Below are 18,405 nucleotides of genomic sequence, written 5' to 3'. Positions count from 1 at the left end.
ACGCCAATGGAGAAAGAAGGCTTTGACGACAAATTTTTTTGTGAGGTGTTTGATTTTTTGGCAAAAATGAGTTGGAGGCCAAAGCTTTCTTGGCAAAAAAAACCAAAACATAGGAAAATTTGGCTTCAAAAGTTTTCTCAAAGTTAGGATGTGAACTTTTAATGTGGAGTTATACTATTTATGACTTAGACAATATTTAAACTTTAATATGGTGTAGTACTATTTATAGACTTTAATCATATGTTGGTTTGATGTGTTGTGACACTAATTATGAATTAGACAATATCTTTGTATTATTATGGTTGAATAATATCGTTATCTTAATGTGGTGTAGTTTTAATTAAACACTTTGAAAATATTATTATTATTTCAATGTGATGTACTATTGTTGTTTTAATAATGATCTAATTTTAATTATATACTTTGATAATATATTTTTAATACATTATCAACATTATATTAATTAAACCTACATATAATATTAATTATGAGTTAAAATTTAATTTTAAAAATGCTAATAGATAAAGTATAATGAATACTTCAAACCTAAAATTGTGTATTTATAACACAATCAACATAATTAGTATATTTTATACAAATTTAATTTCACGTACTTATACAAATAAAACATTTCATTTCAAAATTTTATAAAATACAATTTTATAAAATAACTTAAAAAAATTTAAAAATAAATAACAAGAAAAATATAAAAATATATACATTTTTACAAAAAAAACAGATTTCGTAAATTGTTTTCAGGAAAACTAACCAAACAGTGTAAAACATTTTACAATGCAGCATCCAAACAATGTAATTGATTTTCTGGAATTGTTTTTCTAGAAATGTATTTAGTTTTCCAGAAAATCAATTACAGCTAAACAAACAGACCTTAAGAGTAAGAGCAAGACAATACAAATAAAATTTGACTAGGCATGGACATTTGAGTTGAATTTAGTAGGTTTCAACCTGATCTGATCAAGTCTATATTTTATTTTAAAAATTTGAGTTTGGGATTTTTTTTAGGGTATGGTCAAGTTTGAGTTAGGAAAAAATCCGACTCAATTAAGACATTGTTATAATTATTATTTTTATATATTTAGAAATAATTATAATAATATTAATCTTTTTATTATTATTTTTAGTGAGAAAAAATCGGATGTGAGATTTTACCTCAAAATTCAAACCCTTGTAAACTCGAATCAATTCAAATACAAATGAACGAGTAAATTTAATTTTTGAATCGAATTGAAATTGGTCAAAAATTTGAGTGCTAATCAAGAATCCATGTCACAAAAGAAGGGGCAAATCGATAGTCCTATACGGCGCCAAAAACCAAACTCTGGTCGACATTTCCGAAGCTCCCCTCGGTGCTGTTGGAGACCAAACTTCACCAACGGCTTCGATTTCATCGAAACCCCTAAAAGAAGAGACCCCAGGCCACATTTATTTACACGCCAACTGTACTTCTCTTTTTATACATTTAAACCATAACCTCAACCTTCTCTCCCTCTCAACAACCCTTCCTCTTCCTTTGGTGAGTTTTCGGTTCATTCAATGTTATACTGTTCCTCAGTTTTCTCGCCTTTCATCATATCTTGTTCTATAGTTACTGTGTAATGTGGTTTATTGTTGAAACTTTAGTAATGGGTTCATTCCATTTCTTTGTTTAATTTCATTTGTTTTCTTCTTTCTCGTGCCTGTTTTCCAAGTTTTGAACTTGATCTTCTGTTTTTAGATACATGTTTGGAGAAACTGATATGAGAGATATTGTGTTTCTTATTTGATTGCTGAGAAATATGATGAAAATGAGCATTGCAGTCAGGATGAGTAAAACCCAACTCGAAAAACCTATCTTTTTTACTTGGCTACTCGTACTCGAATTAACTTTGAGTAGAAATTTTAAATTGGACTCGAATTGGAAAATTTTTAAATTTGAGTAAGTCCCTCGACTTTGTATTAAAACATGAAGAAAATATGAATATTGTAAATTGGAATCAAATAGTATGGTAATATTATTATTTTTTATAATTAAATTTAAACATAAACTTGAACGTCTCGACTTGAAAAAATTTCAAATAAAGTTTGAGTTATAAAATAAGACTTATAATTTTAATTAACTCGAAATTTTTTGACTCGACTATATCGAACGCTCACCCCTAATTACAGTACATAATGTCCGTCTAACTATTTCTAGAACAAGCCCTTAGAGAAAAAAAGATCATAGTTTTGATTTAGACATTTCAACTTAATTAGAATCGGGTGTTCGAAACAAATTTTTTATTAAGAAAAGTTTTGAATTCGTGATCTTATTACATACCCAAACTTTTTTAAGAGGGGATGTTGGTGTTTTTTTATTCTATGAATTCTATTCTCTTACTAATGATATTGCTTAAAAGTTATCTTTCTGTGAACCTGATTCTTATGTCTTTCATTTGATTATGTAAATGTCCTTGATCTTGCAGAACTGCATCCGACTTTTGGTGATTCAATAAGAAAAAAAGAAAGAAAAGATGGGAACGGCAGCAGCTCCTGGTTCTTACATGGTAAACATCAAGCTTTGTTTTTCTTCTTCTCGTAAAATAATTGTTTCGAGCATGGTGAACATCAGAACTGAGCTCAAAGAAGCATCTTGGACAAGGCTTGCGAGCTTCTCTAACATCTCGTCAAGGCAGCTATCCCTGCATAGGATCACTTCAAAACCTGTGAAATTTGAAAATTTTTTTACAAGAGCAATGTCTGAAGCAAGTGACAACAAGCCTTTGTCTGGACTTCCTATTGATTAGAGAGGTCACCTATCCTTATTTCCTTCCTTTATAGAGCTTGATTTTAATGTGTTCCATCCTCATAAATTTTACCTTTCCATCAATGATATTATATCTTTCTATGTGTCACCACAATCTGCTAACTTCTAAGCTTCCTACTTGTATTTTTCCAATAGATGAAATAATGTTGAATACTGATAGACTACACGACGACTTATATGATCTAATCATGTGCTCATGTCTACCTGTGTGTAGACTTGACTTGCAAGCTCTTAAGGCATGATACTTGTCTTTGAGGTACAAACAAAATTACTTGAACATCTAATATGATGCATCTGTAAGCAGGTAAAAGAGCATTCATAGCTGGTGTTGCTGATGACAACGGATATGGTTGTGCAATAGCAAAATCTCTTGCTGCTGGTGGAGCTGAAATTCTTGTTGGAACATGGGTGTCTGTATGTATATCTAATCTGTTGGTCATTTAGAAGCAAAGATTCTCATTTTAAGGTCAAAGTTGTATTTTTATTTTTTCAGTCTTTCTTACAATTGCATGTATTTCTTTGTAAAGGCACTCAACATATTCGAGAGCAGTCTAAGACGGGAAACATTTGATGAATCATGCGTGTAAGAACAAAAGTGGCCTTCCCTGTTTGATTCTGTAGACTTTGGTATTTGCTGATTGGACTTTTACTTTTCCAGATTGCCAGATGGGTCATTAATGGAGATCACCAAAGTTTATCCCATGGATGTTGTTTATGACTCTCCTGAGGATGTACCTGAAGATGCAAGTTTTTTTCTCCTAACGGTTTTAGAAGGTAACTATCATTTTTGTGGTATCCTAATTTTTGATTTCTTTCAGGTGAAAATGAATAAACGTTATGCCGGATCTTCGAATCGGACAGTTCAGGTGAAAAACTTCGAATCGGACAGTTCAGGTGAAAAACCTTTCATTCAAATTAAACCTCATAATATGTTACTTTTAAGTTCCCTTCACATCTCATAGGGCAGATAAATAAATCTCTCGAGTTAGGTACATCTTGTCCTTGTTTCAATCCTTTCTGGGTTATTAGAAAATTTATTTCAGCTGCTTGGTTTAATAAACTACATTATCAGTGATCCATGGCTTCTGTTAATTAAATTAAAAAATATTTGCTTTTCACAAAAACGATGTCCTATTAAGCCAAAAGCGTACACTATTATATTTTTATGGACTCGATAAGCTACAAACTTTGTACGTATAATAGATGTTTATGTTAAAAAACTTCAGTGCTTAACTGTAATCTTTGGAATGTATCAAAGTTCATCACATGGATAACGAATGGTGCTATAACTGATTACTTTGCGCTAATTTCTCACAGGAGGTTGTTGAATCTGTGAAAAAGGATTTTGGCAGTATTGACATTCTTGTTCACTCCCTTGCAAATGGACCAGAGGTGTAGTGTTCTTCGTGCTAATATTTTTTCTCGAATATTGCCGTAGTTGTTGATTTATTCGGAGCATTCATCTTCAGGTAAGCAAAACACTTTTAGAGACATCGAGAAATGTATATGATACATGCATCACAAGGCTCACATCAAAGGAAGAAGTAATAACTCTTCCAAATGATCCACTCGTCCAAGCATTGGAAAAGAAAATCAGAACAGAAGCAAACTTACGACGACTTTTTGAATGGGATCTTGATCTTATTTAGTCAAGATGTCTTCTGGAGATACGACCGTCTGTCTCTTATCTTTCCAACGGTTCTTGAATCGCATCAATCCGATAACAGAAACTCAAGATATGGCTATTTTACTGAAGACGAGACATGTAGAAAATCCTATACGGGATTAATACGGAATATTGTAAATATTACGAATTTTCAATATTTTTATTGATTATTTGTAATATAACTTAATATATGATGATGCATTATCATTTAGGATTAGATTTATTATTTTATTAGAAATTAAGGTTGAGTTAAAAATATTTTCTTTAGTTATTATTATTTTATTAGGAATTAGAGTTAAGATATGTTTAGTTTATTATTATTTTATTCATTAGTTATTTAGGACTTTTAGAACTCAGCCTCTATATAAAGGAGGTTTCATTAAACTTTGTAATTCAAGATTTCTTTGATTAATAATACAATGAGAGTTCGTTTTTACAAGTGTTGATTGCCTTGTGTCTTCGAAGTTTCTTCTCCTGGAGTTCTTTTAAGTTCTTGTGAGGGAGATTAATCTTTACACTCCAATTTGCCTTTTCATCGCGATTAGAAGGGTTGGTTAGAGCCATTTATCGAGTTTGCCTTTTTATTGCGACTAGGAGGGTTCGATAGGACATTTATCCATCTATTTTTCCACAAATCCATCTGTACCATCAATCATCTTTACCGTCCACCTTCGTAAGAGAGATCTTTTGATTTCTTTGTTATCTTATTTTATTTTATTTTCAATTTCTTTATCTTTTGTTTATTTTGTTCTAATCTTATTGCCTTAAAGAAACCCTAAAGAATCCTAGTTACTGCTGCCACCTTCCCCTATTCATCCCCTTTGTTCTTAATCGAGTCTAGAGCTTTCTAGGTTTGATTCTTCAACAAGAGCAACGTTCATTAACCCGCCACCGCTTCTCTATCAATTGGTATCAGATATGGGCCGATTCTTGGAAAGAAGTAAGCAATCTTGCTTGTTCTTGCACACAAAACCGTCAAGATATCCCAATGGAGCTAGTCCAGAGAAGATTCGTCGCTTCAGGTTCTTTTTATTTAATTTTAATTTAGATTCAAATCATTCTTGTTAGTTTGCTATTTTTTTTACAAAAAAAAACAAAAAAGCCAAAATTTCAAAAAAAATTGCAAACGAATGTATTTAGAGTTTATTTTCTCCAGATATCATATTCATCCTAATATAAATCTCCAGTCCAAAATTCACCCAAATCGGAGTTTATTAGTTCCTTCTAATACATTCTTCAAGTTTCATTGGTAGATTCGATCTAGGATCTTGTCGAATTTCTTGAAAATTCTACAGGAGGAATTTCGTGGTGAAAATTTCCAGATTGCAACTTCATATATTGAAGATCATTTACACAAAAAAGAAGAAGATCTGGAGATCAAGAACACCTTCAAACAAAGCGATCAAGAAAAGCATATTGTTTGAGGACTCACCGTTCAACAGAGTCCACTGGATACTACTGAAGGTATTTGGTTTTGAAATTTTACAGGTGGTTTCTTGACGCATTGAAAAACATTCAAGAATTTTTCCAAAATTTTCGGACACCGGTAACCCCCTCAAAAACGTTGATCAAGTTGATCCAGCGTTTTCCAGGTTTCTCGGTTGGTTCTTTTTTTTCTTTGACTCTTAGTGCTTTAGGTTCTTTTGTTTTTTCTTTTTATTGTTCTTTTGCATTATCTAACACATTATCTTTCTTGTGTTAGTAGTACTAAAGAGTTTGCATATTTCTTCCTTTTTTGCATTCTCGTTCTCTTGGAGTCTAACCCTTGTTTGATCTCTTAGAACTTTTAAGTTTTTCTTATAATCTTTGCTAGTAATCAAACTCCGATACGAACTGTGGAAGACTACTTGGTAAAGTGAGTTTTAAAGAGTACAAGATCGACTTACTTGCCTCTCGTTGTGTTACTTTCTTGGAGTGACTTGTGAGGTTTCTTGCTTTGTTGAATTTTCTTTCTTTTATTTTTATTTTACTTTAAAATTTTCTTTTGAGTGTTATGATTTCAGAATGGGCGACACTAACAACAAGACACTTACGGCTATCTTAGCCACACTTGCCCGACTCACGACTCAAGTTGAAAGATTTGATGAAATCGTGAGAGAACGACAAGAACCACAACTAGATCTACCAAACCAGAATCCAAGACCAAACAATGCTGAACTTTTGGTACCCGGGAAAGAACAATCACATTTCCAAGCACCCAAACTCTTTACAAAACCAAAGTTCACGATCCCATCTTTCAAAGGAGACAACGATCCAGACATGTACATCGAATGGGAAGGAAAAGTTGATTTCATGTTCGCATACCATGACTACCCCAAGCTAAACAAGTTCACCTCATCACCATACGATTTGAAGGATATGCTCGAACTTGGTGGATGCAAACAAGGAAAAAGATCCAGAACTTCCAAATTCCAACAATCACTTCTTGGACCGACCTCAAACAAACCATGAGGAACCGATTCCTACTGACACATTATACACGAGAAGTTAAAAAACGACTACACCAACTTCGACAAGGTAGAAGTTCAGTTGAAGATTACTACAAGGAGATGCAGTCATTACTCAATAGGGCTAACATAACCGAAAAAGAAGAAGTCACCGTGTCAAGATTCGTCATCGGCTTAAACTCAAACATCACTGATCTTCTTGATCTACAAGGGTATGAAAACCTTGAAGATACACTAAAGAAAGCAATGACAATCGAAGTACAAATCCAAAGGAGATTCCGAGAACATTACCAAGGTACTTCATCCTCTTACCAAGGTAATCCTTCAAATCCTTCCTCGTCTTCTGCTCCATCTTCTTTTAAAAAGCTAAGAGATGACAAACCTGACAAGGAGAAAGAACGACCAGTAAAGAATGACACACTTCAAGCCCCTAAAGATCAAATGATAATTTGTGAGGAGGTAGGGAAAGCAAAAAAAGAAAAAGCTGAGAAAGAGGCAAAAGAAAAAGAGGTCACTAGTTACAAAAGCTAAAAGAATAATGACCCTTGGGAGGTGAGTGAACCTAATTGTGAGAAGAAAAGAGTGACTCAAAATCTATGTGTGAGCACAAAACAATTGAGAGAGAACCTTCTTTACAAACAACCTTCCATCCTTGTTCGCTTTAGAGAATCAATTGTTTCGATTTCTAACATTAACAAGGGTTTTCCTAGTGTGTTTTCATCTTTGTTACAGGATTTTCAAGAAGAATTAGGTGATCCACCTGACGGATTACCACTGGAAAAAGGAAAACAACACCAAACAAATCTAATTCAAGGTTCCATCATACCTCGTCAAACATACAATCTCGAAGAAACCAAAGAGTTAAATTTGTTACAAATAGGCTACATCCATGAAAGCCTTAGTCGTAACGTCATCTTAATGACGAAACATGACTTGAACAACTCCACATGCTTTATAGTTCATGCACAGGGAATCCATGTAAATGATGAGAAAGTAAAAACAACACGAGACTGGCCCACACCATCTTCTATCGCCAAGAGTTGTCGAATAGTGCTAGGTGACCCTCCTGACGGGTTACCACCTGAAAGCCCTAATCACTATGCGATATCAATGAAGAGTCATGATTTACGAGAGTCCAAAGGTAAGGCTCGTGAAGTTGTCATCCATACTAAACACAACTCCTTTAAGTGCGTAACATACCGAGGTAAGCAAAACACAGTAGACAATACACTACCACGAAGGTATACTCTTACCTATCAAACTCATAATACTATTCCGAGAATTGAACATATCAAAGATTTATATCACGATAACTCGGATATTTTTGATATTTCTACCCATACTTTTAAAAGTGCTTTTAATGAGCTTTATCTTGTATATGAGTTTCCTTGTCAACTAAACAAGTTCTACAGTCCACAAAGCTCCTCCCGGGAATCCTTAATTCATGAACCCCACTTAGGAGACTTAAGAGATTACTTTAACAAACCAGTTGACATGGTTTTTAAACACTCATTCTCTCCACACACAAATAAAGCCATGGAGAAATTATCCGAAATAATCATACATAAAGCCAACAGTGGCCGGCGCCATGTTGAATTTCAACCAAAACATCAGATTACAAGGCTTGTATGCAAAAGAGGATTTCAAGACTTCAAGAAATCAGTTCCTACAAAGAAGAAACCTCGACTAAAACGCATAAAGACACATCACATTGATCCTGGTAAATGTTTCACAAGTTTTTCTTTCAACACATCTAAATCTCTTTCTTTTGGATTTTTAGATTCGATGACGAATCCTTTTGAGGAGTGGGGGAATGATACATGCACCAGATTCCATAATACATGCTTCTTTGGACTAATGTTTCTACTCGACCTATTAGAAGAACAAAGTCTCGAAGATTCAAAGCATATCTATTCGGTAAGTATAATGTGAATGAATCATTAAACGATTCTAATGTTGCTCCCTTTAATGTTTCAGAATCGAGGTCGAATCTTTTTGAAGAAAGGGAGGATGATACATGCATCACAAGGCTCACATCAAAGGAAGAAGTAATAACTCTTCCAAATGATCCACTGGTCCAAGCATTGGAAAAGAAGATCAGAACAGAAGCAGACTTACGACGACTTTTTGAATGGTATCCTGATCTTATTTAGTCAAGATATCTTCTGGAGATACGACCTTCTGTCTCTTATCTTTCCAACGGTTCTTGAATCGCATCAATCCGATATCGAAAACTCAAGATATGGCTATTTTACTGAAGACGGGGCATGCAGAAAATCCTATACGGGATTAATACGGAATATTGTAAATATTACGAATTTTCAATATTTTTATTGATTATTTGTAATATAACTTTAATATAGGATGATGTATTATCTTTTAGGATTAGATTTATTATTTTATTAGGAATTAAAGTTGGTTAAAAATATTTTCTTTAGTTATTATTATTTTATTAGGAATTAGAGTTAAGATATGTTTAGTTTATTATTATTTTATTCATTAGTTATTTAGGACCTTTAGAACTCAGCCTCTATAAAAAGGAGGCTTCATTAAACTTGTAATTCAAAATTTCTTTGATTAATAATATAACGAGAGTTCGTTTTTGCAATTGCTGATTGCCTTGCTCCTTCGAAGCTTCTTCTCCTGGAGTTCTTTCAAGTTCTTGTGAGGGAGATTAATCTTCACACTCCAATTTGTCTTTTCATCGCGACTAGGAGGGTTGGTTAGAGCCATTTATCGAGTTTGCCTTTACATTGCGACTAGGAGGGTTCGATAGGACACTTATCCATCTATTTTTTCACAAATCCATCTGCACCATCAATCATCTTTACCGTCCACCTTCGTAAGGGAGATCTTTTGATTTCATTGTTATCTTATCTTATTTTATTTTCAATTTCTTTATCTTTTGTTTATTTTGTTCTAATCTTATTGCCTTGAAGAAACCCTAAAGAATCCTAGTTACTGCTGCCACCTTCCCCTATTCATTCCCTTTGTTCTTAATCGAGTCTAGAGCTTTCTAGGTTTGATTCTTTAACAAGAGCAACGTTCATTAACCCGCCACCGCTTCCCTATCAGTATATCTCGCTGCCCTATCTGCATGAAGTTACTCCTATGTTTCTCTACTCAAGCATTTCCTTCCAGTAATGAATCCTGGCATGTTTCTCATCCAATCTCACTGTAATTTTTCTTCTTAACAAATCCATGGAAAGGAACATACAATTGTTGTTTGAAGTTAAACTTGCCTATTGGTGCTGCAGGAGGCTCTTCGATTTCTCTAACATACATTGCTTCTGAAAAAATAATCCCTGCGTATTTTGCTATTTATAATTGCCTATTTGCGAAACCTTTTCTTGTAAATCTTTTGTTTACTTTTTGATCATGCCATACTATGGGTAGATATGGTGGAGGCATGAGTTCGGCAAAGTATGCTTTGGAGAGCGATACTCTGAGTGAGTTTTTCCTTTCTTCTTGGGGTTGCTTTCTGTTTCTCTCTTCGATTTGCAATATTTTGCGGTCTCTTTCAGTTTTGTCATACCATTGGTGAATTGGTGTTTTCTTGATACAGGTAATGGCTTTTGAAGCTGGAAGAAAACACAAAGTCAGAGTCAATACAATTTCTGCAGGTCAATAAGAAAATACATCCCTCTTCACCCCGGAACAGGCATGCATGAAAAATGATAAATATTTTCTTAATAATTAAACATTTCCGGAGAGGCGGAGATAGTTATGTTCCGTTAGTTTCCCTGCCGAGCCTAACTGCATGCGTGGAGGAACTATGAAAAGAATTACAGATGGACTATTTATAAGGAAATTGCAAACTTTAGCCAAATGAGATCTGCCACCGAAGTACTTAGAGTAATTAGTAAGCCTCCAATTGTCTGGCTGGGGTTTTCTTTTATTTTGCATCTCTAATATGGTGGTTAGGAATACTGTTAGAAAAACATGCTTTTGTTCCGTAGAAATTCGATCACTTACATGGAAGTATGTCCGGTTCTGTATCTTGTGATTCAGTCCGTATCGAGTAAAACGCAGCTTTACCATTGTCAAGAATACATAGTGCTATATATATCGAACCACATCTTGTTTTTGTGCTAAAAAATGTATCAGGTCCATTGAGTAGAGCTGCAAAAGCAATTGGATTTATCGACTTGATGATCGATTACTCACTGGCTAACGCACCCCTGCAGAAAGAACTATCAGCAGGTGAGTCACGAACCTCCACGACTTGTATCTGCATTTCATGGTACTAAAAACGAAGAATCACCATTCAAGTTTATACCATAGTATCACAGGGAAATGGATTAAGATTCGGAGTTCGTACCGAAAACATTATGCATTGATGTCTAAATACGTTTTGTTTTCTGCCTTATAACTGGACAGAGGAGGTGGGAAATGGTGCTGCTTTTCTGGCATCACCGTTGTCTTCGGCTATCACGGGGGCCGTTGTGTATGTCGAAAATGGCCTAAATGCAATGGGAGTCGGAGTCGACAGTCCGATATTTGCGAACCTTGACATCCCAAAAGACAACTGAATGTAGAGAGGAAATGTTCACTCTTGAAATTTTTATATTTAGCCTAAAATAAATGTTCTTTTCTATCGATGCATTTGCACACTCTACCACCTTCTTTATGATACTGTAATAAAATTTGTAGTTTGACGATTGAATCCGTGGCTTTGTCATAGTACAATCACTCTGCCGCAGCCGTCTTTCGGTTGGGTCCGGAATTGGTTTTCGACTTAAATAATTGGGTTAGAGTCGCCACCGATCATTTTAAAACGAATTTAGGCATGCTGGATATCATCATACTTGATCTGCATTTTACCATAAATGTGTCGGGTTCGAGAGTCGGTTACAGTCAAGGAATGATTAACATTCTTGAATCGACCTTTCAGTACCAATTAATTTGTCAATTGTCTTAATTGTGAAAATTAAAAAATTTAAATTTATATTTAAAAATCTGATTTGAATTTCTTATCTTCGATAAATTAAAATCTCCCCTAAAAGTCAAAAATATTGTTAGATTATAAAAAAAATATTAATATAATAATAGTAATAAAACAAAATAGATAAATAAAGATGAATAAAACTAATAAAAATAATAATAATAAACGAAATAAATAATAAAAAAAGAAAATCAAAATGCAAAAATCTAAATAACGGCTCAAGTAAATTTGCTTTACACGTAATGTCCAAGGCATAAGTAAATTTCTTCCATAAGAATAAAGAAAAAACCCGCGGCTCCTGCGTTGGTTGTAGGTTGTAGCTGTGACCACGGCTTCGGCTACGACTTCTGCTTCTAGAGAGAGATCAACCACGACTGGGGCTTCTAGAGGAATCCCTCTTTTTCGGCTAACTTTAGCTTGGATTCTCCATCAATCGCTATGGACTCCAGTAATCGAAGCGATTGAATTTGCGGATCAGAAGCTCCTCGTTGTAGAACGAGAAGAAACGTTGACAAGCAGTCTGATTCCAGCGACGACTTCTTGTTTAGAATTTTGCTTTGTATCAAATCCAAAATCCTAACAATTTGTTCGATTAACTTGATGTCTGATTCCGCAATCCTCATGGAATCAAACACTGCGTAAAAAAAACTGTCCATTCTTGCGAAGAATTCGCGGTTCTCCTCCGATTATCTCGTGAAACATGCGATCTTCGTTAACGATGAAGAGCAATTGTTATCAAGTTGTTTGGCCAAAAGCATTATTCCGCATATCCATCTCGCTTTGACAGAAGAATAACGTAGATCGGCCCTAACTCGTTTGATTTCCTCAGGTATGGGAGATGGTAGCAACTTCCTTTTGACGATACAGTGGGAGATTCATCAGCAGAAATGCCAAGAGCAACATTAATGTGCCGTTTAATGCCTACTAGACAACCCGACTTATAATCAGCGGCAACCACCTTGGCGTCAAAACGTAGGCATTGGAAGAAGTTGGATACATCTCTTTGGGCTACTACTACAGAAGTGCTCCTTGACATACTTGGAAGAGAAGATGGAATCTGGTTCTCCATGGTCTCGCGAAAGTCACCTGATCTGTCAAATTGAGTAGCTAAGTGGGTGACATCTCTCCCTCTCTCTCTTCCATTCCCCCCGGACAAAAGCAGCAACACGCCTCGCGACAAAGATAATGAAATTAGCCGGTGAGAATTTCGACAACGGGCATGTTGAGGTCAAAGCCTCGGTTGCTGATGTGGGTCGTGGTATTGTTGAGCCAACTCTTTCAGATGTAGTAACGGCACTGGCGCTATTCCCCACCCTACCTTCGTGGTGGCATCGCTTATGGCCTCCCAAGGCTTGACCTGTAGAGAAGGTTTTGTAGCAGACAGAACACTCGTGGGACCTCCCACTTGGGTTGCTCGCCGCGGCTGAATCGATGACTCCATCGGATGTACCGGTTGTCGAAGTTGACTGGTCGTCGTTGCTTCCCGAAAGCTTACGGTGGCTGGCTTTATATCCACCCAAAGCCTGGTAAGAGTTAAACGCTTTACTGCAAACGCTGCACTTGTAGCTCAGTTTCTTCGTGGGTTCCGGTTCTGGAGGAGAGCGGTGTCGACTTGGGTTGGTGGAAGCTCCATCGCTTGGCTTGGTAACAGATTCCAAGCAGTGCAAGTTACTATCTTCAAAGGGTGAAGTTTGAAACTTCTCGTCCCCACTGCCTTTTTTGTTTTTTTTCCTTTTCAAGCCCCTCTCCCCCTTTGGATCAAAGACTCTGTTTAAATATTAAAAGCACCCTGGTTTCCCAATCAAAGAGAGAAGAAGAGCTCATATTCACGTGGCCCCCGCTACCCCCAAATTACTCCGTGATTGAGGTTGTATGCATGTGGTAGTGGGTTTAGTGGTGTAGTGGTGGGTAGTTTGAATGATATGTTTGTAGTTGGAGTAGTTAGTGGATTTATTTGGAGGTTGACACTTCACGTGATTAGCTGCAAAACATATGTAAGAAAAAAATAATTAATAATAAAAATAATAATAATTAATAATATAACATAATATAATATAATGTTTTTGTAGACCCAGATAAAAACGGGTGTCTACAGTTTTCTCTCTTTGTACATTTTTGTGTTAACAAGAATAGGGCAAAGATAAATAAAGACAACAAGTTTTTGTCCGGTTCTTTTTGGTTGGAGACTTTATAGTGTTTGTTGTGAAACTAAGTCGATCCATAGGGCACGATATCCTTCTTCATGAAGTCAAAATCGTAGGTAAATCGGAAAGTGACTTTTTGTTGCCAATCTTGGTCGACCTTGGTCTTCTTCTCGATTTAAAGACCTGGTGTGAAAATTTAACCAGAAAATAGTTCATTACTGATGCAACGCGGTTGATATGCCCTCGAGCTGAATGGAATCGAACTCGAAGGTCTTTGGCAGATAGCCCTTCTTGCCTTAAGCTATGCTGCAAATGATGATGCATTTGAGCTGAGTGGAGTCGAATTCGAAGGTCTTTGGCAGATAGCCCTTCTTGCCTTGGGCTATGCCACAAATGATGGTTCCTTTGAGTTGAGTGGAGTCGAACTCGAAGGTCTTTGTTGACAGATAACCCTTCTAGCCTTGAGTTATGTTGTAAATGACGTGCCTTGGAGCTGAGCGTAGTCGAACTCGAAAGTTTGGTGTTTCAAGAGAAACATTTTCAAAGATTATTTTTTGTGTTTCAAGAGAAACTGTCTCAAGGGAGGCAAAATTTTGTTTCAAGAGAAACATATTCAAAGATTGGTGTTTCAAGAGAAACTATCTCAAGAGAGACAAAATTTTGTTTCAAGGGAAATTGTCTCAAGAGAGAAAATTTGTTTCAAGAGAGACAAAACTTAGTTCCGAAATAAACTGTCTCAAGGGAGACGAAATTTGTTTCAAGGAAAACATATTCAAAGATTTTGTTTTAAGGGAAATTGTCTCAAGAGAGACAAAATTTGTTTCAAGGGAAACTGTCTCAAGAGAGACAAAATTTGTTTCAAGAGAAATTGTATCAAGAGAGACAAAGACAAAATTTGTTTCGAGAGAAACTATCTCAAGAGATACAAAACTTAGTTCCAAAAGAAACTATCTCAAGAGAGACGAAATTTGTTTAATGTAAAACATATTCAAAGATTTTGTTTCAAGGGAAACTGTCTCAAGAGAGACAAAATTTGTTTCAAGGGAAACTGTCTCAAGAGAGACATAATTTGTTTCAAGGGAAACTGTCTCAAGAGAGACAAAATTTGTTTCAAGGGAAACTGTCTTAAGAGAGACAAAATTTGTTTTAAGAGAAACTGTCTCAAGAGAGACAAAACTTTGTTTTGAGTAAATTAGTCTCAAGCGAGACTACCCCTTGTTTCGAGAGAAACAATCTCAATGGCGATCGATAATCTGCTTGTTCCTACATGTTAAAGAAATCCTTTCATAAGCTCTAATCGTTGACTTAAGATAGTCAAATATGTGGATGACACGTTTGTTGTTACGCTAAATCACTTCATCAGGCACGATAGCCTTCCTCGTGAAGTTGAAATTGTGGATGGCTCTTTCGCTGTGAAATTGAGCTTTTAATTGGACGTCCTTCATTGTGAAGTTAAAATCCACACTGAAGATGAATGTTGCTGGTGGGTACGATTCCCTTCTTTGTGAAGTTAAAATCGTGGATGGCCCATTCGTTGCGAAGTTGAGCCTCGAATTGGATATCCTTCGTCGTGAAGTTAAAATTCAATCTAAAGATGAATGTTGTTGGTGAGCACGATTCCCTTCGTCGTGAAGTTGAAACCGTGGATGGCTCATTCGTTGTGAAGTTGAGCCTTAACTTGAATATCCTTCGTCGTGAAAATGAAATCCAAGCTGAAGATGAATGTTACTGGTGAACACGATTCCCTTCGTCGTGAAGTTGAAACCGTGGATGGCCCATTCGTTGTGAAGTTGAGCCTTAGCTTGAATATCCTTCGCCACGAAGTTGAAATTGGTTCTGAATGAAACTGGGAAGCCCCTTCGCCGTGAAGTTGATCTTTGAATTGGATATCCTTCATCATGAAGTTGAAATCCAATCCAGAGTTGGCACGATATCCTTTGTCGTGAAGTTGAAATCGTGGATGAACCCTTCGTTGTGAAGTTGAGCTTTGAATTGGATATCCTTCGTTGTGAAGTTGAAATCCAATCTTGTATTATTTCGAGTCCAATATCCTTCACTGTGAAGTTGAAATTGACTCTGAATGAAACTGAAAAATTATTTGTTGAGTCGAATATCCTTCGCTGTGAAGTTGAAATTGACTCTGAATAAAACTGGAAAGTTGTTTGTTGACAGTCGCCCCTTCGCTGTGAAGTTGAGAAACCACCATCAAGTACTGAATGTGCTTTTGAATCAAGTATCTTTCGTCTTGAGATTGAAACTTGACTCTAAAAGCTTCAAAAAATTATGTATGCTAAAAATGATAAATGTGATACTTTTAAGTATGTCTAAGATGCATGCAACATGAATTAATTCTGTAGAGCCTCATTTTTGTTTGTTGGCCTTGCATGTGGAGGAAAGACCTTCAGAAGATCTGGTCATTTCACATATGGATGTTGAATCCCAAAAAATGCCCCAATATTCGATGTTGAATATCCGAAAATGCCTCAACATTTGATGTTGAATCTTCAAAGATGCCCTCATTGTTCCTCATTTCTTGCTTCAACATTTATTCTAAGCATGAGTTTTGTATCTGAGCCACATGTCATTTACCAAGATCTACTCTAGAGAGATTGTCTTGTTTGAAAAGTGTTTTTCTTCTTCTTTTTTCGAGATCTGAAAATATCAATTAGAAGAGTTTTGAAAAATGTTTGATCAAAAGTTTTGAAAATATTGCCCATTTCTTGGTTTTATAATTAAGAAGAATAATAAAACTAGAGTTCATTGGATATAAAAGAATTAATTACATGGTTAACCCTTCAATAAATTATAGTTATTTGACAAGTGTCAAGATCAAAGCTATCTTTGGGAAATAGTTAAGTAAGAAAATGATAAAAGTCTCATGTTATTGTGTTTGGCATTTTTTTTATTTGATTCTCAAAGGTTTGATGGGGTAGCTTGCATGCTCTTTCATTGGAAGTGTTCTCTGATTCCCAGCTTTCATGGTCACGCTCGGATTGTACGATGCCTTATCAAGGAATTTGTGTGATCGCCTCAGATGTATAATTTTTATATTCGAGCCACCTTTTCAGGTTTTCAACTCGAATCCTCCTTTGGTTTCAAGACATCTTGAACCCCCCCTTGTTATTTTTCTTTATCATACATTAAAGATTTTAGAAAACTTTTTGCAAATAAAGATTAATCCTGATGTGCGTGATGAAATCTGAAGATATTTTATTTTGTTTAGAAATTCATACATGATTAGAATGGACTTTTAAGACACGTAATGTAGGTCATGGTTCATGGTTATGATAGAAAAGGATAAATAGGCCCAAACAAGTATTTCAGGGTATTGAACCAATGATCAATTCATTCTGATGCCTTCAATCTTGTTTTGCTCAATTTGAATCTGCTCGTATGTGTTTCTCTTGATTTTCTCTGGATGCTCCATGATCTTCGAGTAAAGTGATTCTGAAATGATTGTGCTTGATCAATCTGAATCTCGATGCGTAATTTGAATCGAGAGAATCTTCGCATATGCGTCTTGTCTTCTTTTTTCACTTTTTTATTTTCTCTTTGCTTTTTCTTTATTTTTTCTCTTTCTTTCTTTTTGTTCTGATTGGATCTTCGCACTTGGCATTTGATTCGCCTTTTGGTATCTCCTTTGAATTGATGTCTTCACTCATGCGAGCAGATTTCCTCCACCTTGCCCCCCAGTGTGGAGGGTGATCCTTGGTTAGGGTTGAATCATAAGAAAAATACTATAAGCTCAAAAGGTGACACAAGAGATATATATTTTCTCATGTTGTGAAGGGATAAAGAAAGAAAGTCGTTCATCATTTCACACATGGAAGTCTTCACAGAAGAGGTATCCCAGGGGGATAGATTTTCAGGATTAATTTTATTCACATGAAAACAATGTAATTAATGCATGATAGAATTATTTCAATTGAATTATTCTTTCCGTTTCTTGCTCCCAACATGTCTCAATGTGCAGTCTCCCTACGAAATGCCCCAAGTTGTGTCTTAGAAGAATGTTCATGCTAAAATGAACAACTCAATGCCTTAGGTCTTAATGGTATAAAAAAGTCAATTTTGAGTCTAAAAAGACAGTGGAGTGACTTTATTGACTCAAAGAAAGGTTCAAAAATTTCAAAGGATTGTAATGTCAAAAGCTGGTATTTTGGTAATGACCATGAATTATTTTGGGTAAAGAATCAAGGTTTTTATTTTGGGGTTTGAGACAGGATAAGAAATGTCTAATCTTGCCATATGTCAAAAATCTATAATTCTTAAAGAATTAAAAGAATCTTTAATTCGTTTAATATTCGAAGAACTAAATATTAAAACTTGTTCGATTATTCCACCTTAGAAGGTAGCATAAATTCAGTCATTTAAAAGATTAAGCAATCATGAAAGATCAA

The 18,405-nt window shown here is 35.4% G+C and overlaps 1 protein-coding gene and 1 pseudogene across 1 annotated transcript; one reads left to right on the top strand and one right to left on the bottom strand.

Annotated features, from left to right (window-relative positions):
• The first annotated feature begins 1,336 nt into the window (after window positions 1-1,336).
• On the top strand, window positions 1,337-11,465 carry LOC120188056 (annotated as a pseudogene).
• Window positions 11,466-12,052: 587 nt separating this feature from the next.
• LOC120188010 (zinc finger protein ZAT10-like) lies at window positions 12,053-13,739 on the bottom strand. The gene is made up of 2 exons (XM_039191572.1): window positions 13,717-13,739; window positions 12,053-13,628 (listed from the first exon to the last, which is right to left on the bottom strand). Exons 1-2 carry the CDS (start codon window positions 13,737-13,739, stop codon window positions 12,956-12,958), a joined length of 696 nt encoding a protein of 231 aa, XP_039047503.1. The 3' UTR covers window positions 12,053-12,955.
• Between the last annotated feature and the right edge of the window lie 4,666 nt (window positions 13,740-18,405).

Source organism: Hibiscus syriacus, unplaced genomic scaffold (assembly GCF_006381635.1).
Source record: "Hibiscus syriacus cultivar Baekdansim isolate YM2019G1 unplaced genomic scaffold, ASM638163v2 tig00116937_pilon, whole genome shotgun sequence".
In the NCBI taxonomy this organism is placed as follows: Eukaryota; Viridiplantae; Streptophyta; class Magnoliopsida; order Malvales; family Malvaceae; genus Hibiscus; species Hibiscus syriacus.
This window is presented reverse-complemented; position numbering and strand designations above follow the sequence as displayed.

Coding starts and splice junctions, on each gene's coding strand:
- LOC120188010 (XM_039191572.1), bottom strand. CDS start 13,739: ATGCATACAACCTCAATCACGGA. Junction 13,629..13,716: donor CATACAACCTCAATCACGGA/GTAATTTGGGGG, acceptor ATATTTAAACAG/AGTCTTTGATCCAAAGGGGG.